Below are 27,435 nucleotides of genomic sequence, written 5' to 3'. Positions count from 1 at the left end.
ATCCACCCTTTGTATAGCCTAATGTCATCAAAAGACTAGATAGGGACGGATATTTACCTTTTTCTTTTTGGAAATCGAGGTCTTTGCGTAGAGGGGAAGGAGATCTACGTTTTTTCCTTCAGCTGGAAGTGCAACCGGGATCCCCCTCCTCCTCGAATCCCCTTCTTCTTCTTCTTTCTTCTTCTTCTTCTTCTCCTTTTCTTTCCTTCTTTTCCTCCACGCCTGAGAACCCCCTCTCTGTGACTCTCTCTCGGTTTCATTCCCGTGAGCCACCAACCACCCCATTTAAATCACATCAAAGCACTATTCACCTTTGTTTAATATTATTAAATTCCCATTTTGCCCCTAACACTTCAACATATCTACAACTATGCCATTATCTTTTGATTCCTTCCAATTTTACCCCTTATATCAATTTTAAAGGACTATTCTATCCCTTTTTATATAAAAAAAAATTTTGGGGTTATTACAACAACCCAGGACTTCATTCAAAAAGGCTAGCCGAGACTAAACACACACCCTTAGTTCACATACGTTATGGGTCAGGTCCACTCTGATACCATTTATAACAACTCAGAACCTCACTCAAAAAAGTTAGCCAAAAGGTATTATTTGGATTTTTTGATCTAGTATAAGTACCCATGATTTATTCAACGATTAAGTAATATGAGACTAAACACACATCCGCGTAGGTCTTCACAATACAAATCTAGTCAGGCTCATCCATAAGAATGCTGAAAAGAAACATTGACCATGAGGAGCTCAATTAACCATCGTATTAGCCAAACTAGTGTGTGGGGATGCATTGGGCTAGTCATTGTTCGGTCAACCTGACATGCAACTACGAAATTATAGCTTGGTAATTTTAATGTAAACTGAAAGAAAGAGTTGGTCAATAATTGATTGCAACATCAAATTATAAACACTAATGGTATCATAACAAGGATGTATATATATATATATATATAATGAAGCCGGGTTGGAACGGAATAAATGCATGTTTTTAGGATTTTATGACGAGACACTATTACTTAGATTTTCCTTGTTTTAAATTCTTCAATAACGCCTCAAATGCTTTTCTTTGTTTTACCATACAGCTTATTAACACCACTTGGACTACTAGACCATGCATGGTTATGGATAGCATTATATGTAGCATCAAAGTGTAGCAATATCATACCAAAAAAAAAAAAAAATCCAAATAGTCAAGTACGTAATAGGTGCATTAAACCATTTAAAAACATATATATTTTTGAATTGAATCAAGTATGCATATCTTCGGGTCATGAATAATTGATCCATATGAGGAAGTGGAAAAAACACTCCTTATGCTGAGATTTCATGGTTCTATACACAATAAAGAGTCTAATGCTTTCCAGAAAATTCTCAATACCCAATGAATGCTAAACGGTATCATGAAAAAGGCATATGAATACCAAATTCATGATAAAATCTTTTCAAAATTATTATTCTGTGCTTACACATGCATTATACATAGTACTATATAGAAGTGGATTTTTTTCGACCGTTTGATTCTCATGATAATTTCAATTAGATTTTTCAATCTGTACCAAAGAAAATTATATTTTTCTCTTAAACATTTTTTTTTGGGTAAAATGCTCGCTCACGTTAACTTGGCGTGAGTGCAACCAACTGAGTCAAAATACAATATCATGCATAAAAATAGGTGAACACTTAATGTCTTTGCACACTTAATATCAAAAAAACTGTTTCCAGGAGCTGCTATTATTACCAGAATTCTTTGCCAATCCTCCTATTTAGCTACTCTCTCCCCCCCCCCCTCTCTCTCTCTACCCCACCTAACTCTAATCCTAAAATTTCCTCTGTTTTATCATTCCAAGAATGGACAGCTCTCAGTTTGAAGCAACCATTGCTTTCTCCATTTTGAATCATTTTAAAATTTAAAATCTAATTAAATTACTCTAAATTCAAAATTTTGTAGCATGATAGAAATATATACAAACATGTACATCCTTTCAAATTTCACTCCCCCCACCTTTTTTTTTTGGGTACAAATATATGAATATGCCCAATTGCAGCATGCAGCACTCAAAACTTTGATCCAAGAGCTTCAATCTCGCCTCTACCTACAACTGGGCTGGATATTATATAAGATGGCCCAGTATTAAACCCAAGTCCTAATGTTTCTGGGCCGGCTGGCCCACTGCATATCTACTATATAATTGGCTCCGGTCCAGTCCCCAATCCTAGGCCGTACGGGAACCCGAACGTCGCCGGCTGCTCTTCTCTGTTCCCAGGAAACACGAAACATTTCTTGGGTGTCCGGAGCACTCGTAGAAGAAAATCTAGGGTTTTTGAGAAGCGGGAGAAGATCTGCATCGGAGAATTTTGAGCAAGAATCCGAGAGCAAGATGCTGGTCTCGTTGCCTCGCCTGACGAATTCTCTCAGAGGTCACTACGACGTCGATCAGGCTTACCTCCAGCGCAAAACTATCCTCCAGAATCTCAAATCAAGAAGGTCGCTTTGATTCCCCTCCCCCTCTTGGATGATGCGGTTCTTCGCTTTGTCTCGTCAATTGATTCCAACTGATGGATTTGGTATTGGAGTTCGTTGTGAATTTTGCGCTTTTCTTTTGTTTTTACTAGATCGCGTGATGATTCTGAACTTGCGCGGAAGTTGGTTCCTGGATGGGATGAAGGTAAGATTACTGTCCTGTGCTTGATTGTTTTTCCTCGCGACTTGATTTCTCTCGTTGCGAAAGTCTGGATGCTGAATCAGTGGGATGAAGGTAAAGTTTACTTACTGTTGCTGATGAATCAATGTTTTGAACATCCATGGAGGCGCAGTGTGCTTGAGTTATGTGGGTTGGTAAATGCTCATAGATACATGAACTTGCTTGGAACTTGTAAAACTTGAGTTGCTATGCTGATTATTAACCATTCCATGAATATCCCTGCAGCTTTCAAGTAGTTCACTTATTATAATCTACTTACCACATGTGCTTTGATTTGAGCATCTCTGACCTCCCCATCTTCTATATAAGTATTGCAATGGCTAGCTCTAGGTGAGTGGCAGCCAACCCCTAGCGAGAGAAAGGGAGTAGAGATGGATCTCATAAGGAGCAAGGGCTTGTTCCTGCTTTTAGAGCATTCATGCTTTAACGTGGTCGTATATCCTATATCGATGGTCTTTGCTGAGCAGGAATTATCCTGAGTTTTGCACGTCATGTATAATTTCATTCCATCCTACCTTTATATATTAGCATGTGAAAAGATCAGTTACGTTTGTTTCAAATATTTGTTGACATCAACAAGATTTTATATCCTAACGGACGGGATAATTTTTTCCATGGAATGGGATGCCCCGCTATCCTGCCTTATCCTGTAGGTACCCTCCATCTTTCTTTCTCCTTCTTCTTTTCCTTTATTTTGTTTGGTTTTCCTTCTTTCCTTCCTTCCTTATTTCTTTCATTTCTTTCTCTCCTTCTTCTTCTTTTAAGGAGGGGCTCTATTCCATTCTCTTTTATTTATTTCTTTGTTCTTTCTTTCCTTTCTTCCTTATTGCCTTCCCTCTTTTCTTTTTCTTCTCTTTTCCTCTCTTTCTTTTATTTTTCTTTTTTTTCCCCTTTCTTCCTATTTTCCTTTCTCTTTCTTCTTTTTCCTTTTCCTTTTTCTTTTTTCCCCCTTATCTTCTTATTCCTTCCTTCCTTCCTTTCTTTCCTATTTCTTTCTTCTTTGCTCAAGTGGCTGGGTTTCGTAGTCTCGCCTCTGTCACAATCTCCTTTTTTTGGGACTTGAAACTTTGGATCTCACATTATTTGGATAGAAAACAAGTTTAAAATTACCTTGACATTTAGGTTGGCTTCCATGAGCAAATAATTAAAATGTCATACTAATTCCTTAAAAAAGTTATCAATATTCGATCATTCGGGGCCTATTGCCAATCCAATTTTGCATTTGGTTGGCAATTCTTTCTAGATATATCATATTTCAAAAGTTAAATGGATGATGGGAGCATGAGAAGCAATAAACTCTTCAATTTCAAGACATAAAAATTTTTATAATTAAGCTTGAAAGGTGGGAGCCTTTCTCCACATGTAACCTTAAGTTCCACATAAAATTAAGGCCCAAAATCAATCCTAATTATTTGCTTATATCATCTTAAATTTCTAAATACCTTGATTAATATATTTTGTGTATTTTTACTTGTAGCCTTTAGTTAAGCTAGAGTTGAATTTTGGAACAATGTATGATAACAGTTGTGCTGTTTTTACCCATCACATATCTTGCTTTAACTTGATAGTTGACACATGTCTCCTAGTGAGGTCTGAGAACAATTTGAACGGCGACCATTAAGGAAAACAATGACATAGCTGGTCGCTTGGTTAGCTTGTTGGATTGCTCTAATTGCTACCCCAGCTGACCCAACTTAAGGCCCACTAGGCCATGCTTGTTTGGCCCATGTTGAGGCATAATTGTACGGCGATATTAATCTCAACAACAAGGTACGTTGTCTCAATACCGGATTCCATACCAATGCCAAGCTATGTCGATACGGTACGGTATGGAACTGGTTTGGTGTACCAAGTGTCGGCACGCTCTTCCTATCGTGTACCGGTACCGTACTAGTCCGGTACGCTCTATACTATTTGGTTCGGTACGGTACAGTGTACTATGTTTAACAGAGTTCTTGAACTAGCTGGTTACCTACTTGATGCAAAGAAGAATGGTAACTGAACACCCATTCCGTGAATGTCCTATGCCACTTTTCAGTATTCTACTTATTACAAGTGCCTGTAGTCTAGATGAATCTTATTGAAATTTGATGGTCTTGCCATGGATAGATCTACCAGATTATTTCTAGTTATCCTTTTGCTTTCATCAGTCTCAATTTTTAGTTTTTTAAACTTATGCGTGCAGTTCTCCTATTAATGCATATATGTCATGGTGCAGCTTCAAGTGATGTGCGCCAAGCATATAAACAATTTCTTGGTGCTATAGTGGAGTTGATAAATGATGAGGTGGCCTCAGAAGAATTTCAGGAAGTGGCAAGAGCTGTTTATGATCTGTTTAGGGGGCCGGATGTGGACTATGATGTTACTAAGGGGATTGCCGAGAAAAGGTAAACCATGTCTGCTGCAAAGTCTATCGGCCGCAAATTCATATTCACATTTCTTTTTCTATCTCATCATTCTCTTCCTGTTAAATTGGACTGCTTTAAAATTTTATCTATTTAGTTAATTTGTGATATCACTGTATGATTAACCACTGTTCATCTTTAAGTTTGTTGGCACTCGTTGCTAGTTATTCTGTTTGACAGTTTATAAATTGTTGTGTGTCAGCACATAAAAGAAAAAACAAATATTTAGAGACATGAACACATAGATATATATGTATGTGAGTGCATATACACATACATTTTCATAATAGCGTTGCTGCTTTGTATCTAGATGAGTGAATTCTAGGCTCGGTATTACCAGAAAGATGGATCGCTATAAGTGTTTAGCAATGTCAATCATTCGCAAGACACTTTTTTCTTTGAAATAAATTATTTTCTTAATGCTTCATATTAGGACCTGAGATATAGTACATTAAATTCAAAATCTTCTAGGCATATTGTGAATTTGATATTGACTGATCTAACAAGAAATGAATTCATGTAATTTACACGTTTAGTGTATAAATATAATTATATATTTACAAACGCGATGAGTCAAACTTTGCAGCTTGTAATGGTTGGGATTATGAAAGCTGGCATATTGAAGAGTTTAGAGAATGATGTTTCCGGTCAATTTACTGTCACCTACAGAATCTAGATTGAGGCCAGGTATATGGGAACAAGGATATTCTGGAACATTGATGGAGCTAGTAAACAATTAAGAGCATCAAATAGGAGGGTTGATATGCGACAACTAAAGGTGTAAGATGAATTTGTTATGAAAAGATAGCTATAGGTGAAAACAACTATGTACTTGATGTAGGAATACAGTTTCAAAAACCATCAGATGATCAGAATGGGATGGTATGACCATACTGTGGCGCAAAACTGGCACTGGTATGGGTGCTGAAACATTGAAACCCTACGTACTGGTACATGTTGCCTCTATGATGCATTCTAGTGGTTTTTCATTTTTTTTTTTTTTTTGATTCTTTCAGTTTTGGTATCTGCTATCGCTGCCGGTACTGTGCCAGTACTATACTATTCCAATGGAAAAACAGTATGGGTTCGGTACTAGGATTTAAAACCTTGGTAGGAACCTGTTGTAGCACATCAAGAGTGTAAATTGTATTATCTAACATAACTGTTGGTTTATTTAGTAATTAAATTGGACCATTTTCAGATAAGCAACATTGCTTACAAAAAAAAATCTATGCAGCATCTGTACTCGATCATGATCTGTCTTATACTGTGGAATTTTGTAGTTAGCATCGTCGTATTTCATGATATAACTCAAGACTACAATAGTACAATGAGTTTTAGTTTTCCAATGTAATTTACAGATATTATCTCAATCTTTACTTGCTGTGCAGGGAAGAGTTGCATAGGCTTGTTGGTTACTATGTTCCAGACTCAAGTATTCAGAAAGTAGCTTCGTCAGCTCAGAGACTTTTTACTTTGCAGTGCACTACTGGCCATGAGGTTGCACTCATCCAGGAAAGGGTGGTGGATGGGGCTGCAGATAGTTCCAGTGAATTTGGTGCTAATATTCTTTTTCAATCTCCTTCTCGCTTTGTGGTGGACGTGCCATTGGAACATGGTATATCCTTGGCCAATGATTGTGGTACTACTGCTCCATTCCCTGTGGAGCATTATGATAGCATAGTATCTGGCCATCATCATTCAAGTCCTGATCCGGGGACAGTGAGTTTGAGATGGCTGAAAGATGCATGTGATCTTATAGTGAAGAGGGGTGGCTCCCAGCTTTCTGGAGATGAACTTGCAATGGCACTTTGTCGGGTGCTCCTGTCAAACAAAGCAGGCGATGAGGTACTTCCGCTCTGTTCTTTAACACTGCATTCAAATATGGCTCAACGTATTCATAGTGTAGTAAATTTGTTCCCTTCTGGGATAAGTGCATTTTTTCTTCTATTTACTGAACTCTCATAAAATTTAAATTTTCTGCTGGAAAGATAGCTGGTGATTTGTTGGATCTTGTTGGTGATGGCGCATTTGAAACTGTACAAGATTTATTGTTGGTAAGTAGGAAGTCATATGCAAGTATTACATTATAAGTTTGCTTACCTTTCCTCAAGGGTCTCAGCGATCGATCTGTTCTTTGTCAAAAAATTGTTAGCTTTTGATTGTGGAAGATATGATTTACAATGCAAGAACCTCAGGTCTTCTGGTAGTTGAGATTTGTATTCTAGATTGGCAATGCTAGAATCCTTGTCTCCTGGTTACTCATACTTGCATTGTTAATTGGTCATTCTTTTCTAGTCTTGCAACAGAGTTCATCCTTGTATTGGTAAAAGTGAGGCTGTGGCATTCGTTCCTTGACTATAACTTGATTTAATGGCTAGGTTCCATTTGGATGTGAAGTATCAGTTTTCACTTCAGTCTAGTTGTAGCCTTACCACAAATCCTCAGAAGCAATTGCAAATATTTAAAATGGCCTTGGTATAAATATGATGAAGTTTGACAATACCAATTACCAGCTGCTCTAATCAATATTTTATGGATACTTATTGGGATCTACTATGCTGCGTTTGAACTTATTGTAACCATAACCATCAATTCTTGTCCCTGCTACGGGAACCAGTTTAATGAATTGTTATTTGCCAACCATTCTTATTGGGTACCTTTCATATCTTTTCTCACTACTTCCATCCGTGCAATCTATAGAAGACTTCTCCTTGGTGGTCTCTTTGACACAAATTCATCATTTCTCCTACCAAGGTCTTCGGAAATCTTTGCTGCACAGTCCATCCTATCTCAACTGGTTATCTGTTCTTTATGCTTTCTGCGGCGCCTACATCTCTTTTGATTTTCTCATTCATCACTCTTTGTTTCCATGTTCTTGTACACATTATGTCCTGGTTAAATTTAACCTATTCTGATTCCCCCCATCTACCCGCTACAGCATCGGAAGGAGCTTGTGGAGGTGATCCAACATGCGTTGCTCATACTTAAATCTGAGAAATTGTCTTCAAGCAGTCAACTGAAGATGCCGAGCTATGGCACACAGGTATGCTGACATCATGCATGGAGTGAAATTTTTTTCATATATCAGTTTCTTTTTTCGACTAATAGATTTGTGTTATTGAAGTTGTCAAACCTTTCATATAATGCTGTATCCAGGTTACCATACAAACAGAATCTGAACGGCAAATTGATAAACTTAGACGCAAAGAGGAAAAGCGTCATAAACGTGGGGCAGATTATGGGAGCATGCATGATTTTCCTGCTGAAAGTTTTTCTGCTCTACTTTCAGCCAGCGAGAAAAAACAACCTTTTGATGATCTGATTGGGACAGGCCGGGGCCCAAATTCTTTCTCAGTTGGTGCTCTTCCTCAGGGAACAATGAGGATACATCATAAAGGCTATGAAGAAGTCAGAATTCCACCCACTCCAACTGCTGCAATGAAGCCTGATGAAAAGCTGGTATTTCTGTATTTTCTTTAAAATTTAATGTCCCGTTTACAAGTTACCTGATTGGTGTTTGAATTAAGACTCAATTATGCCTATGGGTGTTTTCTGCTTTTGCATTAAGCGTAAGGATGTCTGAAATATGCAATGATCTATGCAACTGTGCCATAGAGACCTTTAGAAACTCATCAATGGTAGATATATAACATCTAGAAGAGGAGCATAAAGCTGTTGGTATTAAACTAGGTCAAATGTCCAATTTTGGTTGTACGGTGCTTGCTCAAAACCTCATAATGCCTTGCAAAAGTAAGAAAAGTCTTTGTTTATCATTACTTAATTCAGTTTCATTTTAACTTTGCTAATATTAGGAGTTAAACCATATATCTGTATTTGGGAGCTTTGTATATCTCAACTCAGTTGATTTATCTGTATATTATTTTGCGTATAAAAATATGGCTGTCATAAGCCCTGAGATATTTTGTTCTTAACTCAGATGAAATTTGATGGACTGCAAACTTGCTAAAAGCCACATAATGCCTTGAAGACGTCTTAAGATGATCATTTTGATTTCATTTAGAATTTGCTGATATTAGAAGCTAAAAGAAGTGTTCTTATTAGTTATATTATGGTATAGCTCAACTTAGTTGCTTTATCTGCACCTAGAATAATCCTAAGGGTTGACTTTTCCATTTTCCTAGCACTTAATTAGGTGAAGTTTGATACATTTTGAACAAACATATGGATCTGAAGGTGAAACATAAAAAAATTAATACTTATTGGCTTCTTGGACAATCACTATATGGTTGTCTATACATGCTTTTTCGCTAGAGCTTTTGGAAATGTTATATGTTATTAGATATTAATTGATGAAGCATTTAGGAGATTCATTGTACTTCTTTTTAATTGTAGCTCTTTAATTTTTGCTGAAATGCATTTCCTTTCGGAACTATTGTTGTTGAATTTTCAGTCTTTCTATTTAGACAACTTATATTTGACTGGCCAACTTCTAGTGTTGCTTTATTTGTTGCTGTTCCTGCACACAGATTGCTGTTTCTAACTGCAGCTTTTGCTTGCTGCTTTACCAGATTGAGATCACAGAACTGGATGAGTTTGCTCAAGTTGCTTTCCGGGGATATAAATCACTCAACCGCATTCAGAGCCGTATTTTTCAAGCAACATATCATACAAATGAAAATATACTAGTAACTAGTTTTCTAATTCTGTTCTTGTAACATTACGCGGCTTGCTAGTAGTTTTTTTAATCTATTTCTGCTTTCTTTTCACCATATGAAAAAAATCAGGGATTCCTTTCATTATGTTTACATTAACAGTTTACTTTCAGGTTTGTGCACCGACTGGTGCTGGCAAGACAAATATTGCTATGGTTGCTATTCTTCATGAGGTAAAGACCTGCAACATGAATTGAACATTAATGGCTTTCTTTGGGTTTAATTAATTTGGATTTAGCCTCATTCAGCATCTTGAATTAACTTTAATTGCACAATGCCATAATGTTGGTTTGTCATGTCTCCTACGTTCAGTATTTCAACATTGGAGTAAGACAGGGTTTTGTGTTGTAGATCAAGCAACATTTCAGGGATGGAATTTTGCATAAAAATGAGTTTAAAATAGTATATGTTGCTCCCATGAAGGTATCAGTCCCCCCTCAGCTATATACATACTATGATAACCCGATTATATGTGATTTTTATCATATTCTGATAAACATCTTCTGTAGGCTTTGGCAGCTGAGGTGACATCCACATTCAGTCGCCGCTTATCTCCCTTGAATCTGGCAGTAAAAGAACTTACTGGTGACATGCAACTCTCTAGGAATGAGCTCGAGGAAACCCAGGTCAGTGCTTGCATTGTTTTTTGGCTGTTGGTAATATTATTTGTTCAAACCTTCTTTCTCATTTCCTACTCTACCCAGATGATAGTTACAACACCTGAAAAATGGGATGTCATTACTCGCAAAAGCAGTGACATGTCAATGTCAATGCTGGTGAAACTCCTAATTATTGATGAAGTACACTTGTTGAATGATGATAGAGGCTCTGTGATAGAAGCGCTAGTTGCTCGAACCCTCCGACAAGTAAGTTTCCAGGAAAAGTGCAATATGCTAATTACTTAACTATTTTCTGCACTTTCCTACTTATTTGATTTAATGGTGAAAGCTTAAGGTACGCAAACCAATGTCATGTTTTTCACATTGTGCTCTCATCTCTTTATTACCGATCCTTGGCATTCAATGGTGTTGTTTCTGTCTTTAAACATGCATGAACTCTTTTTCAGCTAAAATGCTTGTAGTAAGGTATGAATGCTTCTGATCTTAAACCTAGTTAGATCCTTTTCTGTAATGTAAGTTCCGTTGCTGCCATATGGAGGGGTTGGGGTGGGCAGTCTATCTTGGCTTCTAGGTGTCTGGACCTTCATTCTGCTGCCTTCTGCCAACTGTGATTGTTCAACACATTGTCTTAGGTTTTTCTTATAGCGCACAAATGCTTATAACCATAACCATCAAACCTTGTTCCGGCTATTTGGGGTTACAGTTTTTATGTTCCTAATTCACCAAGTATTCCCATATAGAGCCATTTCTGATGTTGTTTTAAGTAAGGTTTGCAGTCTCAGTTCTGGATTGCGTACTGGTAGTTGACTAGTTTGGTATGGCACCACTACCATACCAAACAATGCCGGTACACCAAAAAAAATATGTTTATATTTTTTGTTTTTAAATTTTTAAGCTTCTTTTATTTAGTTTTCTTTTTTTGTGAGTTCATTTTTGTCAATGTACTTTAATTTTTTATGTTACATGCCTAAAGAATGGTGTGACTAAATAATACATGTTGAATTAACTAAGTATAACAGGGAAAATGTAAAATATTTATGTTAAAAAAAATGAAAATGCAACATACATGCATCTGTTTAATTTCAAGTTGAGTGTAGATGTCCCTCATACATGTTTAGATGATGTTTGTTGTCAGTCCCTAGGATTTGACTCTAGCTTTGGTATTGTGCCCATTTAGGATCTTTGTAGTCTATCTATTCTGGATAGCCATAAAGGGAAGTACTTGCATTAGACCTCCTTCCTATCCTTCCACTCTCTCCATCTTTTTCTCTTCTCCTTCCCCTCTCTTTCTCCTTTCTTACCTTGAAATAGAAGGAGAAAAGGACATCAATCTCTTTCTTACCTTGGTTCTGAGTGATTCGGTCCTGTAAGGACTGGTTCGGCAAAATACTGAGACCACACACCGTCCCGGTTCATGGTCGGTATGGTATAATATTGACCGAGCCGGGCAGTTCGGTATGAAATTTCATGGTCGGTATGGTATAATATCAACCAAGCCAGGCAGTTCGGTATGGTATCTCATACCATGGTTTCATGCTTTTATATTATATTTTATAACAATCTCCATCAATGCTATTGTAGGTCTTCCCTTCCATTTCCTGCATTGTTCAAAATAAATTAAAATACCTTTGTTAAATAACATATATAATCTTGTTTTCAGTTGTCTCTCCGGTTGCCTTTAACATGTGCACATCATGCTAAATTCATCATCCATTTGCTGTGTAATAGGTAGAAACTTGTGAAGCAAATGAATTACAATTTATAAGACTCTTTTAAGTTTTTAAGTTGAGGGAATTTTAATCAAGCAAGATGTGGACATGATTAATCTTATCTAAAGGGCAGGGAAACTTTTTTAGAGTGATTAGTGGGAAACTATATGGGATCTGTGGCTTGCATAATCATTGTTGGCTTTCTAGGATGCAGTCAATCAAGGTTTCGAATACCGATGGTAGACCCTGTACTTGTTTTTTTCCAATACGGTATTGGGTACTAAGTACTAACACATGGTACATGACTGCATCCCGCACCAAGACAGTGTGTGCCAGTGCCAAAACTTGCCAGAATGGTATGGTACCATTCATACCATTACCATTCTGGCGGTATTTGAAACCTTGCACTCGATGTTGTTTTTCTTTTTTAAATATCAAGACCTAAACAAGGCATAAACTGTGCCTTTTTTTTTGCACTCTTGAATCTATGCTCTCATTTGAACCTCTCAGCTCTTCACTATAAATCTTCTCCAATATACACTCTACTAGCCTCTATGAGAAGAGTTTAAAAAAAGAAAAAGAAAAATAAACTATTTGCTTTTGGACCATGCAATATGTGATTAACACTATAATGGTGAAGGCTGTAGTTCTAAATGTTCTGGCTTTCTGTGTGCTGTTAGAAAAACCCTGTCTTCATCTCTTACAGTCTAAATGGAATTTGAAGTACAAACAACTTCATAAGAACCTTCCTTCTATATTGGGCTACTTTGAGGATATTTGGTTCTTCTGAGAAATAACTAAATTTTGATAAGCATACGAGTTCATACATTTGCCTATTTATGAAGGAAGTCCACTCACTGAATTTGTAAAAGTATATATCTATTTGTGTGTATTGTTTTTGCTTCTATATTTGTTTCACCGAGGTTGAACATGCTGTCATATTATATAATATGATATTCTGGTGGAACCAAAAATGAATGTTAGGCAGCGTATTTATGATTCTTCTGTTAATCAACTGATTGTCATTTTACTTTTGCAAATATTACTGCTGTTATAATGACATTGTTCATCAAAGCTATTGTTGTTTGCACTGTTATATCTATGGTCTGCCGTACCAGTCCGTACTGGCCGGTACGGGCCGGTACGTACCGGTCCGGCCAGAGACCGGTACCGGATCAGCGTGGAATCCGGTATCGATAGTTTATTGTTGAAGAACCGGTACGAGACCGGTACGGGACCGGTTCGGACCGGTACGGGACCGGTTCGGAACCGGTTCGGACCGGTACGCCACTGGTACGGGACCGGTTCGGGCCGCCACCGGTACCGGTACGGCGGACCTTAGTTATATCTATCTATGGACTCTTCCTCATCGACACTTATTCGTGAGAAGCTAAAATACCATGGAGGCATGGACTCATTACCTATTTGCTTATTCTTTATTGTTGTGGAACGAATCTTTTGTACCTGTCTATACCTTATATATATTCACTTTCTTCAAATTCCCCCTTCTCTATTTATAAATATATTGCTATGATGCACTTAAATAACTTTCATAGCTTATCTAACTGGTTTTCTTTTGCATCATGGAAAAGTTTTTTAGTCCATGTGAGTTGACATATTGCTTAGTCCTGTATCTTCCAAGGCTGATATAGTTTGAGTTTCAATACAATGAGAAGCTTTAGTCTTTGCTTCAACCGCTTCTGATTTCTAACAGGTTGAATCAACACAATCTATGATACGCATTGTGGGCCTATCTGCTACCCTACCCAATTATATAGAGGTATTGCTGGCAATAAATTGTACATGTTTAGTACTATAATGAGTAGCATCTTGTCTTTCATAACATAATATATTCATTTTTTTAATGAACAGGTTGCACAATTTTTGCGCGTTAATCCTGAAAGTGGATTGTTCTTTTTTGATTCAAGTTATCGTCCAGTTCCCCTAGCTCAACAGTACATTGGGATTAGTGAGAGGGACTATACAAAAAAAATGGAACTGTTCAACTCAATATGCTATGAGAAGGTCTTCTCTAGGAACTTCTTATGAAGCTTTTCTCAGTCTTATATCAATGCTTGAAGTCACTTTGGGATTTATTGTGGAGCATTTGTATCAGGTAGCAGATTCATTAAAGCAAGGATATCAAGCAATGGTTTTTGTTCATTCTCGCAAGGACACAGGGAAAACTGCAAGAACACTGGTAATTATTCATTCTCATTTAACCTTTTGTGAGTATTTATCAAGCTTACATATTCGCTTACTCATTTTTTTCCAAATGTTCATACTATTACCAGACAGGTCAGGTCTTAGTTGTGAGTTCAGTTGATTTTTTGTTCATCTGTTCATCATTTGCTCTTTGAATTGAATCTGGGACTTCTTTGTCTAGAACTGTATTATCATCATGGCCGCAATGTGTTAAGATGGCACTTGCTCTTCACTGTTAATTTGGTTTGACTATTTCGAAATTTAGACAGGAACTTGAGATGTTTTAAGCTTTGAGACCCTGTGACATTTTTTGTTGTGATTAATGCCCAAACTGTTTTAATGTTCTTCACAAAACATTTCAATATTGCATGCTTTTGAAGCAGATTAGTGGTTCCCTCTGTTATTTGTGCAATTCTTTTCCCCGAATCCATGTTCTTCAGGCAATGAGTGTAGTAACCTTGTAAAAAGGAAGGCAAAGGGAAGGAAGTGGGGGGTTGCAAAGGGTAGGTCTCCTGCTTTATTGTGTATATGCTATAACACTTATCTTCTTTTTGCTACATACATATTGTTTGCTTTATTTGTTCTATTTATATTTACATGGATTTCAAGTAAAGTGGGTACATGACTTCATAAACGAACTCAATAATTTGAACCTTAATTTATTTTTGGAGGAAATTTTCAGTTTGAAGTTCTGCCATCCATCTAGCATTGCGTTCCTGAGGCTTCTTTGGCTGTTACACTTCGATGTTATACAGACTTACCTCTTTTCGCATGCCACTTTTGTTATTCTTTGTTGTAAGCACTCAAGCCTTCAGAATCGACCTTGAATCACATTTTTTATGATTGTGGTTTCTCATCATTTAGTATGCAGTTTGATCAATTTACACATTTCTTGCTTAAAATGACCTTTCCCTACGTCATTTCTCTTCTCATATTTTCCCATGTTCTACACGCATGATGTTTACCTCTTTTCATGTGTCAACCACTTGTCCATTTGTCTTACAAGATCCAGTCATTTCAATCACTTCTTTTGTTTGTGATGTTTCATTATTCAATATGCATTTATCATGCAAAAAAGAAATGCATCTTTACCTTTCAGAGATACCTTGCTTAAACTGGCCTTCCTTGACATGTTTTTGGACCGTCATTTTGTGATCATTCTTTCTAATGTTCTGGATTAAGTTTTGGATTCTGATTTTTTGCTGATTCAAGCCTTCAGATTCAACCCCTCCATGTTCAATCACATCTTTTGTTTGTGATGTTTTATTTTTCAGTATGCATTTTTCATGCAAAAAAAAGATATGCATCTTGACCTTTTAGAGATTTCTTGCTTAAACTGGCCTTCCTTGACATGTTTTTGGACCGTCATTTTGTTATCATTCTTTCTAATTTTCTGGATTAACTTTTGGATTCTGATTTTTTGCTGATTCATGTAATTCTTTCTTACCCCTTTAGTCCTGGTGTTCGGTGATTCTTCATGGTTCAACTTCATGTGCAGGTCTGCATCAGCTATCAGACTTTATGCTTAGTCCCTTTAGTCTTTGTTTCTTTGCAGCTTAGATGCCAAATGCTTTGTGCTTTTCAGTCTTTACTGAATCTATCATCTTGAGATTGCATTTTAACATTCGTGTACCTTCTTAAGCTTGGTGCTCATGATGGCTTATTTTCCATTTATTTTGTTTGTTAGCAAAATTTTGGGATCAGTTTGTTTGCACTCTCTTATCTTGACACCAACAACCTCATGTCAGTATACACTGATTAAGTTTGTTAGTTCACTTGTGTACAACCATAGCTGGTCCTTCTTATGCTGCATCTTGACAATTTTATACTTTCTCAAGTTTCTGTTCTCAGTGGCTTCTTTCCCCATCTGTTTCATTTGTTAGTATATTAGTGGGATCGATTGTGTATGTTCTTTCCTTTGCTACACCATAGCTGCCACTAAGGCATATGCCTCTCGAGTTAGCTTAATTCCCTCACAACAAATCACAGTCCATATACTCCAAGATTCTGGTCCATATACTCCCAGATTCTGTTGTTAGATTGCTTTGAGACATGATTTAAATATCTAACTGCTCATGTAGCGACTTCTATTCAGTGTCACAAAAAATCACACTTTGTGTAGCCTTTTTCTTAGGCCATATAATTCCATTTTTAGACCTACCATGTCACTAATATTTCATGTGAGTTGTGTCAATGTACTTTTATCAACACTAATAATGTGCACGTGCTTTGCATGTGAACTCTTTCATCTATTTTCCAGAGTAGCCTATAAGTTGTATAATTTGTACACAGCCCGGAATTGATAGGTTTCTAATGTCTATATAAAAGATTGTTGAATTTTGTTATTTGCCATTACCAAAAATTTTACCAGGATTCACCTATCCATGTGATTTGGATAATAAATCTCTTTCAATAAAAAAATGCTACCCTTCTTTAAGCACGTTGCTTGTTCCTTCAAATATTTCACTGTTTTCATGTATATCTACGTGCACACTTGGAATATATATCTCTAGAGTTTGCCAATGAGGCTCATCGTATGGTGTCGTTCGCCTCCACACCTAGTGCATTGCATGTGCCAAATTATAGTTGGGAGGATATTGACTAGTTAGTTTCTCCCAACTTAATTTCTTCCCTAAAATAGAATAATAAGTAGAAGCTAGTAAGAAGTAATGCGGCACTGCCATAGATATGGACAAAAAAGATGAGTATAAAAATAAAATGCTTTTTAAACTTTATAGAAAAGGAAGAATAATTTCAATAATAAAAATGTCTGTTTATATGCCATTATATGAGATATCTAATGCCCTAGGTTTTAAATGAACATATCAACTGCACAGTGATCATCCGATGAAGTTTGATGATTCTATCAACAACAACATATATATGTTAAAATAACCAAAAGTGACGTATTTTCATATACATTCCGCAAACTCATTCACTTCCATCTGTCATTCCAAATATCCCGTAGCATAGGATAATGGTTTGTTAATATTCAAGGGGAACAATTGCTTATTAATCTGACTAGAAAACTATTGATCTACCAATACATGATTACATGTGTGTTGTTGTTATGGGCAGTCACCGTGGTAACAACTCGGCGACCCCACCCTAGAGCAGCATATGGATGTATGTACACTTCCAGTAAAAATATGAAGGATAGAATGAGAAATTAGTCTACTAGAAGGCTATGGGAGTTGCACAAATCAAGGGATATTATGATGGATTATAAATTGAGATGGTATTGGCATGCGCATAGAATATTTGAGGGGACTCCAACGACGAGCTTAACTCTCGTCTTTGATATGAAGGATGTAGGAAAAAGAATGGAAAACCTAAGGGGACATGGAAGTTGTCAGAAAGGATACAAAATAGTTTGAAATAATTTCAGACGGAGCCCAAAATAGGAATGCTATGCAAATGAGGATGCATAAAATTAATTTCAGATAGTTGGGACTTGGGACAAAGCTTGAAAATTACACGTGTGCACATATGCATGCATGTGTTTTATTTCCTATATGTCACTATATATGTTAGACATTATGTGCACACAAACATATCTGTGTAATATGTTTTATCTGTACTATATTATAAACTGAGACGGAATATGCTGAAGATTCAATCTGTAAAAATTTATTCCCATATTGCCTTTATGTTTTTAGAAATTACTACATAATTCTGGTTTAAAGGGACGATTATGTAAAAATACAAGATACAAGGTCGGATAAAATTCCAATAATATGTTTTTCTAAACTATGTTTATAAAGTGAGAGAAGGAATATTTTGGAAGATTCCATCTGTCTTTGCCCACTATTTTCTTAAAAAAATCACTACATAATTCTGCTTTAAAGGGACAATTATGCAAAGAATGAAAGAAACAAGGAAAGATTGAATTCCAACTTCCCAAGTTCTTCCCATGAACAACACACCTTCTTCCATTATCTTCAATCGGAAGACTGATCATGCTATGCTATGCCAAACTTCCCCCCTCCCATTTTTAGGATCTCAACCCCCAACATCCCAATTTCTCTCTTTAACTTCCATCTGTTAATTTTTCTGTCGTTATTGATGGTTTTGCTATATAAAAATCTAATCAGCTATCCAATTGAATTCAAATATCATATTTCTAATTTTTATTTGTAATCATTATTTTTTCGTTTTACTTTCTTTCCTTTATACGAACTTTATGTATTTAGGGTTTTCTAATAAGGCATTTAAAGTGTATATATTTTTTTTCAAACATGTATTATGGATGCCCATTTGCTAGCACCATATAAGCTTTCATGTATCCGATTCATTGGTTAAAATTTTCATATATGATGCAGGAAGCTAATCTGGAAATGTGGATCAAACTGGGTGCCAAGGAAAAATCAACTTGTATTAAAAATATGGGAGGCTAAAGTGATAAATAGGACAAGTAACCCAAAAGCTTTTCATTGCAGAACACTAAACTTGAGCTCCAATCTCTAGTTAGTTGAATAGCCTAAGGCCACTGAGGTTGAATTATTGGTAACCATACAGGCTGGGGACTAGTATAGAGGGTACCAGCATGTATCATACCTACTTACATGGTACAGTACTTCGTGCCATTACAACAAAGATGTCCGATTACCATGTGTCGGTATGGTATGATACCGAGGGGGTGTATTGAGTAGCATTCCTATACTAGTATGGCATGGTACATCCTGCATGGACTAGTACAAACCTGTAACTTCAACCTTGTTTGACCATTTGCGCTAAGGCAGAAGTTTTATATGCTATTTCTTTTTTGTTTTACATGTATTTATGATTTTGGCATGGATATTACAAAATATGATGTATCTTGGATGGCATCTTGGATGTTGATGCAGATTGACATTGCCCAGAAAGCAGGCGAACTGGATTTTTTTATGAATGATAAACATCCTCAATTTTCTTTGATTAAGGTAATCTTTCACTGGTATCTTCTGGATACATTTTTCTCTAAATCTGTGTTGACTGACACAACTTAGTCATCCAGAGAGAAGTTAGTAAGTCCAAAAGTCGGGAAGTTATTGGGTTATTTGAATTTGGGTTTGGTATTCATCATGCTGGGATGCTTCGAGCTGATAGAGGCTTGACTGAGCGCCTTTTCTCTGACGGTCTACTGAAAGTAAGTAACATTTCTTTTCAAGGTATAAATCTTTGTGCAGGACTCAAGTGCCATGATACTTTAATTTTTCTGCTTCAGGTTCTTGTATGTACTGCAACTTTGGCCTGGGGAGTAAACTTACCTGCTCATACAGTCATCATCAAGGTGAGTTGGACCATGAATCTATGATTGGTATTGAAATCTACTATGATTGTGAGCTGTGACAATATGGGCAAATATGCACTGCACTTATATCTTGTCTTATGAAAGACCATCTGTTAATGATTTCTATATATGTCGCCAAAAATAGCAGTTAAAACAGTTTTTAAACTACAATTGATTGATTTTGCTTAAGTCTGGCCACCCAAATTTTTTATAATTGTTGCGCGGGTATGTAAATGCAAGAAAGGAGGGACTTAAGGTAACATGGATGGAGGATGTGAAGAAGGATATGGAAAAACTTGGAATAACATCTGGGGTGGCTCTGAATAGGAATACTTGGCGAATAAGGATCCGTAAAGCTAACCCCAAACAAGTGGAAAAAGCTAGATCATGGTCTGCAAAACCATCTTCAACCGCCTGGTTCGAGGCGTATCGAGCCGTACCGGCGACGGACCGGGACGACTCTGGCAATCAAAACAAGAAATCGGCGATGGAGGGGGAGAAGGTGAAAGAAAAAGTGGAAAAGAGAGGGAGCGGGGGAAGGAGGGAGAGGGAGAGGAAGGAAGAGAGAGAGAGGTGAAAGCCGACTGGCAGAGGGTTGGGGAGCCGTGCGGAGGAGGCGGAGGAGGGGCTCCACCTTCGGTTCTTCTGTTTCATTCGGAATAGGGATCCCGGAGGGGGACCCCTTTTTATTTTTGCGATTTTTAAGTGAAGTTGGCAAACCCCTCGTCGCCCCCCTCGGGCCTCCGCCACCCTGCTTCTCTCTCCCTCCCTCTCTCTTTTCCTCTCTTCTGTTTTTCCTCTCCTCCGCCCTCTTTACTGTGTCGGTATGGGCCCAACACGGAACGACATGGGCTGTACCGACCCATTCGGCCGGGCAACTGGTTTAGGCCCCGGTTCCGGCACATCAGTCCTTGAGCAAGATGGTTATAATTATGGTTATATATCGATGTAGATTATGTTGGGCATTAGCTTTACAATCATGTATGCTATAATTGGCATATTCATTGATGACTGGGATGCACATGCATATCTTTTCTTCCAGGACCTGAGACATTGTTCTGGTTTCCTTCCTTGGTCTATGAACTGTTGGTCAAGTAATCATCTTAATGGAATATTATGAACTAATATGTTTGATAGCATGGATTTATTGCAAATGGTAGAGGTGGTAGATCAAGTGCATGTGCCGAGTTTCCCAAATTTCACCATAAATAGCTGCAAAATCCTAGGCTATGTGGTCTTCATATGAGTATGAAGGTCATACATGGATTGGAAGAATTGAACATGACTGTGAGATTGAACCTAAGCATAATTATCATCTACATCATTGAAGGATCTTGATTAATATAGCCTTTGAAAAACATGACATCCTGTATTATTAACATACCATAATCATGTAGAAATTAGAATGGGGGAAAATCTAATGAAAAAGCTGCTCTTCCCTGGTCCTCATTCTGTCATTCTTTATTTTATCAGAACTGAGGGAATGAGGTTTCACAATGAAGTTTGGTTAGTCTTTTTTGGAGAGTCTAAAGAGATGGGGGATCGGCGGGTGCATAATCAAGATAACCTAATGACCCTTTCCATTAGTACCTTGTTTCCCTAAATATGCTATTGCTATTAGTTACACGTGAATAGGTACAGCCACAAAGATCTCTCATACTTTACCGGCTGGAGATAAATCCTGATGAATTGTCATCACATTCTCACTGTACAATGCTGGAACTGTCTGCCGTACTTCTTTTGCTAGAATAAATGCATTGACATGAATGTTGTTCTGTTTAATGTAAAATGACATTAGTCTAACAGTGTCATGCTATGATAATTATAATTCATATTCTTTTCATTCTTTGCATGACACTACAGGGTACACAACTATATGATCCCAAGGCTGGTGGGTGGCGGGACTTGGGTATGCTTGATGTTATGCAGGTAAGATTTAAGAATCATAGTTGTGCCTTAAGTTATTCCATGAGTAACTATTTTATGAAAGTTCAATTGTATAAAAGAATTTGCAGCTAATAAAACAACTTTTTATGTTCTATCATTATGCTGCTTGTATATTAGATCTTTGGTCGTGCTGGAAGGCCACAGTTTGACAAAAGTGGCGAAGGCATTATTATGACAACTCATGACAAATTGGCTTATTATTTGAGACTGTTGACAAGTCAACTCCCTATAGAAAGCCAGGTCAAGATTTACTCCTTTTCAATTTTGATTAGTATAATAAGACTTGCATATTTTAAGAGTTGGTTTTGGTAAGATTATGCAGTATATTTTTAAAACTATGATTATGGTTATGCTCTCTCTGTCTCACCTTTATGCATCAGTTGTTTATTTAACATATTATTAGATTTTTGTGAGCAATATCACTATCCTGTGATTATCTAAAACAAGGTATGTCGTACTGGTACCAATAGGCGTACCAGTCGCTTACCAGATCGGTATGGTTCCGGTTTGGACCTGTACCGAACCGGCCAACAACGCGTAGCGCGCGCGAGGCGCGTTGTGGTATTAAATGCCACAACGACAATACTGCAGCGGGTTGGGGCATCCTGCTGTGGCAATGCTACAAAGAGGCATTAAATGTTGCTCTGTGGTATTTAAATTCCACAAGGCCGGTTCGCACTGACGGAACCGGCTGGTACGGGCCTTGTACCGCTTGGTTCTAGCCCCATTATTGTACTGGCCGGTACGAGCCTCGTACCGCTTGGTTCTGGCCCCATTATTGTACTGGCCGGTTCAGGCCGATACGGGCCCTGTACCGGTTCAGGCAGATACGGGCCCTGTACCGCTTGGTTCCGGCCCCAATGGGGCCAGCACCATTTTTCACTGCGGAATCGGACTAGTCCGATACGGGCCGGTTCAGCATACCATGGTTTAAAATTTGTTGCCGTTGTCATTCAATTTTGCAAATGGAGTTCTTTTATATCTTGAAAACTTGTGATGTATATTTTGCGTACTTAATAAATATGTGATATGCAACTATAAATTTTTTTAATCGTTATTTTCATGCACTACATGATAGGTTGATTTTATTTTTTAAGAATAATAATTGAAATTATGGAACTTTAATTCCTTGTAGATGTGAAAATCTTAGGAAAATTGCAAGTACTGTAGCCTTTGCTGTTTAATAATTGCTAACTTCCAGAAACACAAGGAGATATTTTTTTAATTCGATATTTTCAATACCTAACTTTCCATCTTGTGCATTTGCTGTTAAGTTCTGTACTTCTTCATTGCTAGTTGATCTACGTTGCATGGATGTCAAGTCCAGGTGTTTGTATAAGTGCCTGATCCTTTTCCTAAGGATTTCCTCTGATGGACCTATTACTTTAAGTTTTATACTCATACCGTCAGGTCCGTCACTCTGATGTCTAAGTCTTGGGTTTGGGTACTTTGTGGTAGAGTTGATTTTAGATATTGTAATTCATGATCCTATTAAGGCCAAGGTTCGTTGTATTTGTACAAACTGTACTGTACCCTACTGACACCATACCAACCAACCAGTACTGACACCGGTATTGGTTGGGGTACTAAAAGCAGTACTGTGAACCTTGATTAAGACTATTACTGTCTTTCAGTTTGGAACTTTTAAGCAACTTTTAATCATGTATTTACAAGTCTAGATTACTGTAACGTCAATTGGTACTGATATGAATTCTATCAGATTATGTCATATAACAATTAATGTATTACTTCTTTAAGTCTTTGTCAAATTGTTTCTTATTTTCCTGTTTGTTATTGCTTTTATGCAGTTCATTAACTCATTGAAAGATAATTTGAATGCCGAGGTGGCCTTGGGCACAGTAACAAATGTCAAGGAAGCATGTGCATGGCTTGGATATACATATTTATTTATAAGGATGAAGACAAATCCTTTGGTGTATGGAGTAACATGGGATGAGGTATGATAAGATTGAAGCATATATCTTATTGATTCATTTAGAAGTTGACACCTGTTTCTTGGACAAGGCATTTGTACGTGATTGATAAGATTCTCGGCAGGGTCTTGTTTATACAATGGTGGTATGCCTTACCGTATGACATTTGCTCATGAAATATTCATCTTTTCTGGTCTTGGTGTCATTTATTGAATTAATGTTACAGTTAGGATAAACAAATATTAGGAGTTCCAAAGTGTAATGCTTGGACTCGAGCAATTTTCAATATGCCTTTGCATTCTTGAGTTGGATATGAGGATATCTCCAAAGTCTCCACCAGTTTTTGCATAGAATTTTTGGAGCGAGTGAGAGCTGATCAGATGGCTCTCTACTTTACTCGCGGAATGGTTCCTGCCCCGGTCCTGTTTTTCTTGTGCTGCTTCCTTCTTTTGAGCATTTCTCAAATATCGTCTAAGTTAGCATTATTGTAAAGCTTATCTTAAACTGTATAAAAATTTTGAAGACAGCCTGTGGACTTGGTTATTCCAGTCTTGTTACATATGTTGGTGAAGTTGCCAAGTCAGGTACTTGAGTTCGTCAGGTGTTGTGAATATATGAATCCTGAACATATTTTGAGAAAACTATATAAATCCTAAATATTAACTCGCATATTTCTTCCTTTTCTTTGGATTTTTTTCCTGCTAGTCCTTTATACTGCCCTTGCAGTTTCATTGGTTTCTTTGTTTCTTTCTTTGAAATTGGAAAAAGATGTTTCATCTCTCAGTTCTAATTCTGATATATGCCAACTCCTATGTTTAAAACTATACTAGTTGACAATCCCATGCTCGGTTCTTTTAGACTGTGCATGTTGTTCTTCCAAGTGTTGCTATCATTTGGCAACATTTTTTTTTGACAAGAGTAATTTAGTAATTCTCTGTCTTAAGTTCATTCTGTTGTATGAGGATTGACTATCAATATGAAAAGTCCAGAGTTTAGTTTATTTTAGTTTTGTTTCTTTGTTGTTCAACAATGCCTGCTCATATTACTGTTCCACGTTAGGTCAATGTTGACTACTGTGTGTCTAGTCCTGCCGCTATCAGATATATGAGAGAAAATGTTTTGTATAAGCTAAGGACTGTTTATGTTGGTCTATCATGCATTGAAGCCTTCTGGTTGAGTGTTGTATCACTTTCAATTTCAACATTATACTGTTTTGTTCATGTATCTACTTAAATTTGACATTATAGCTTCTTGTGGTCTTATAGGTTATTGGAGATCCTTCCTTGACTACCAAACAACGATCTCTTATAACTGATGCTGCACGAGCCCTTGACAAGGCAAAAATGATGCGATTTGATGAAAAAAGTGGCAATTTTTACTGCACAGAGCTTGGTCGCATAGCCAGCCACTTTTACCTTCAATATTCTAGTGTTGAAACTTATAATTTAATGCTTAGGCGCCACATGAATGATAGTGAAGTAAGCATGACTGTCATATTGTACAACAAAACAAGCACGAGTAAAATCCATTTAGTGTATGTACCTAATTGTCTGTTGTTGCTTACTATTCTTAAATTACTGCTGTAGGTAATCAACATGGTGGCCCATTCTTCTGAGTTCGAAAATATTGCTGTTAGAGAGGAGGAACAGGATGAGCTGGAAAAACTGTCTAAATTTGCATGCCCATTAGAAGTAAAGGGTGGAACCACTGATAAGCATGGGAAAATTTCAATCCTTATTCAGGTTCATAAACTTAACCATTGGTTTTAGTCAAGGTCCGCCGTACCGGTACCGGTTGGCGTACCGGTACCGGTTGGCGTACCGGTGCCGGCCCGGACGGGTACATACTGATTCCGTACCGGTCCGAACCGGTCGCGTACTGGTCCGAACCGGTCGCGTACCGGTCCGAACCGGTTCTTCAACAATAAACTACCGGTACTGGATTCCACGCTGATCCGGTACCGGTCCCAGACCGTACCGGCCCATACCAGCCGGTACGGCAGACCATGGGTTTTAGTTATTCACTATGTTTTGATAAGAGCACAACTCTGAAGCCCAAGATGGTATTCTGTACTACACAGGTGCGCATATCACGTGGTTCAATAGAGAGCTTCTCTTTAATTTCTGATGCAGCATATATTTGTGCAAGCTTGGGTCGTATTATGCGTGCTTTGTTTGAAATTTGCTTGCGTAGAGGGTGGTGCGAAATGACATGTTTCATGTTGGAATATTGCAAAGCTGTGGATCGCCAAATTTGGCCTCATCAGCATCCACTTAGGCAGTTTGACAGGGACCTTTCACTGGAGGTTTGTGTAGAATCTCCATAAGCACCTTTTAAACTGTTTATCCATATTACATGTAAATCCTCTTTTGATTTTCTAGTTTATTATTTTAGATCCTAAGAAAACTTGAAGAAAGAGGGGCTGATTTGGATCGTCTCTTCGAGATGGAGGAGAAAGATATTGGTGCTCTGATTCGTTATGCTCCCGGGGGGAAGGTATTTTCACTATATGTCTTGCAATGCTATCTATTTCAGTAGTATCCTTTGAATTTTAGATAATTATGATTCATATGACTCATTCTTTTTTCATTGAAGTTGGTCAAGCAATACTTAGGGTATTTCCCGAACATCATTTTGTCTGCCACTATAAGTCCTATTACCAGAACCGTTCTTAAGGTAAGTTGGATCTTCGAACAATGTTGCGAATTTAATGCTCATCTGAACTAGCATTTTTGAAGTGTTTACTGAGCTACCGACTTACTCCAGTATTCATGTCATTTCTCTAGGTAGATCTTCTTATAACTCCTGACTTTGTTTGGAAGGAGCGCTTCCATGGTACTGCTCAATGTTGGTTGATTCTTGTTGAGGTGTGAAAATTTAATTAAGTTGTACTTGTTTGTTGTATTACTTCTGCAGTTCGTGTCATTACTGAAGTTCATATGATAAATGGTTGACTGTTTGAGTCATTTATCTGTTTGCATATCCTCTGATAAACTCATTTTCTAATTGTTTTCATTAGTAAGTTTTGTTTTCTTGTTCTTTTCTATTCTCTTTTTTGGTCCATAAGGATATGCACTGTATAATTTTGAGGGACTATCAGAAGCATAAAGAAACATAGACTTTGAGGTACATGACTTTAGTTTAAACAAGTTTAGATAATATCACCATCTCGTGAGCTAATGGAATGTCCATACTGAGGTTGGGCTGTGTAGGATATGTCAATATTCTTTTCTGTCACTTAGACTCCTCATATTGGTTCACTATTTCCTGGTTAAAATAAGCAATTGTTTATTACCTTTCTAGATGGAAATTATAACTAGTCTTTACTAAGAGAGATGAAAATATTACTGCTGATAATTGATGCAACATGGTTCATATATTCTTTAGAGAAGTAGCTGGATAATGTTAGGTGCATTAAAAGTTAGGATGATATGGTTTTGGACAAAGATTATGGAGTTATTTGTGTTGAGCATATACATAAGGACTCTACGAGAGAAAAAACTAGATAGTCATACTCAGGGAGATGCAAGTGTAACAAAAGAGCGAATAACCTGACTTAGATCAAGTGGTACGGTCCGGAAAGTATCGCTTTGATCTCCTTTAGCAATGAAAAAGCTTTACCAACGATCAAGCTGTCAAACAAAGAAAGTGCATATTCGCCTTTTTAAGCGAGCCATCCGGTTTTGACTGAACAAGTGGATTTGATTCCTGTGCCTTCTGCCTTCCCAGGAAGGGAGGATTTTTTCAAAGCCGCCTTGATGAATCGTGAAAGAAACCTTCTCCAAGTCAAAAGTCACCCTCTTCTGCATTTTCTAGCTCGTATGACTAGCTTACTGACTTGACTTACGTAACTGACTTACTAATAAATTACTTACTATATAAGATCTTTGAAGATCTGATTATTGGGTATCCAATATGAGTGCTATCTTTAGTCTGGAAATAGGATTCCG

The 27,435-nt window shown here is 37.3% G+C and overlaps 1 protein-coding gene across 4 annotated transcripts in view; it reads left to right on the top strand.

Annotated features, from left to right (window-relative positions):
- Positions 1 to 2,245: 2,245 nt before the first annotated feature.
- Positions 2,246 to 27,435, top strand: part of LOC103711194 (DExH-box ATP-dependent RNA helicase DExH14) — a 51,330-nt gene continuing 26,140 nt past the window's right edge. For 3 of the 4 annotated variants that reach the window (XM_017843650.3, XM_039127538.1, XM_039127539.1), the window contains exons 1-27: positions 2,246 to 2,500; positions 2,629 to 2,681; positions 4,936 to 5,104; positions 6,514 to 6,970; positions 7,114 to 7,179; positions 8,064 to 8,168; positions 8,282 to 8,584; positions 9,655 to 9,771; positions 9,912 to 9,971; positions 10,150 to 10,221; positions 10,308 to 10,424; positions 10,503 to 10,664; positions 13,842 to 13,907; positions 14,000 to 14,152; positions 14,244 to 14,327; positions 19,180 to 19,254; positions 19,329 to 19,460; positions 19,539 to 19,604; positions 21,468 to 21,533; positions 21,669 to 21,791; positions 23,360 to 23,509; positions 24,751 to 24,963; positions 25,072 to 25,227; positions 25,566 to 25,790; positions 25,880 to 25,981; positions 26,081 to 26,161; positions 26,272 to 26,352. In XM_017843650.3, coding sequence (XP_017699139.2) covers positions 2,394 to 2,500; positions 2,629 to 2,681; positions 4,936 to 5,104; positions 6,514 to 6,970; positions 7,114 to 7,179; positions 8,064 to 8,168; positions 8,282 to 8,584; positions 9,655 to 9,771; positions 9,912 to 9,971; positions 10,150 to 10,221; positions 10,308 to 10,424; positions 10,503 to 10,664; positions 13,842 to 13,907; positions 14,000 to 14,152; positions 14,244 to 14,327; positions 19,180 to 19,254; positions 19,329 to 19,460; positions 19,539 to 19,604; positions 21,468 to 21,533; positions 21,669 to 21,791; positions 23,360 to 23,509; positions 24,751 to 24,963; positions 25,072 to 25,227; positions 25,566 to 25,790; positions 25,880 to 25,981; positions 26,081 to 26,161; positions 26,272 to 26,352 — 3,561 coding nt within the window. In that variant the 5' untranslated portion in view covers positions 2,246 to 2,393. The remainder of the gene's footprint in view (positions 2,501 to 2,628; positions 2,682 to 4,935; positions 5,105 to 6,513; positions 6,971 to 7,113; positions 7,180 to 8,063; positions 8,169 to 8,281; positions 8,585 to 9,654; positions 9,772 to 9,911; positions 9,972 to 10,149; positions 10,222 to 10,307; positions 10,425 to 10,502; positions 10,665 to 13,841; positions 13,908 to 13,999; positions 14,153 to 14,243; positions 14,328 to 19,179; positions 19,255 to 19,328; positions 19,461 to 19,538; positions 19,605 to 21,467; positions 21,534 to 21,668; positions 21,792 to 23,359; positions 23,510 to 24,750; positions 24,964 to 25,071; positions 25,228 to 25,565; positions 25,791 to 25,879; positions 25,982 to 26,080; positions 26,162 to 26,271; positions 26,353 to 27,435) is intronic. The other variant, XR_005512241.1, reaches the window with a different exon arrangement.

The sequence above is a fragment of the Phoenix dactylifera genome, chromosome 6, assembly GCF_009389715.1.
Source record: "Phoenix dactylifera cultivar Barhee BC4 chromosome 6, palm_55x_up_171113_PBpolish2nd_filt_p, whole genome shotgun sequence".
NCBI lineage: Eukaryota > Viridiplantae > Streptophyta > Magnoliopsida > Arecales > Arecaceae > Phoenix > Phoenix dactylifera.
Note: the sequence above shows the minus strand (reverse complement) of the source record. Positions and strands in the feature narration are given on the sequence as shown.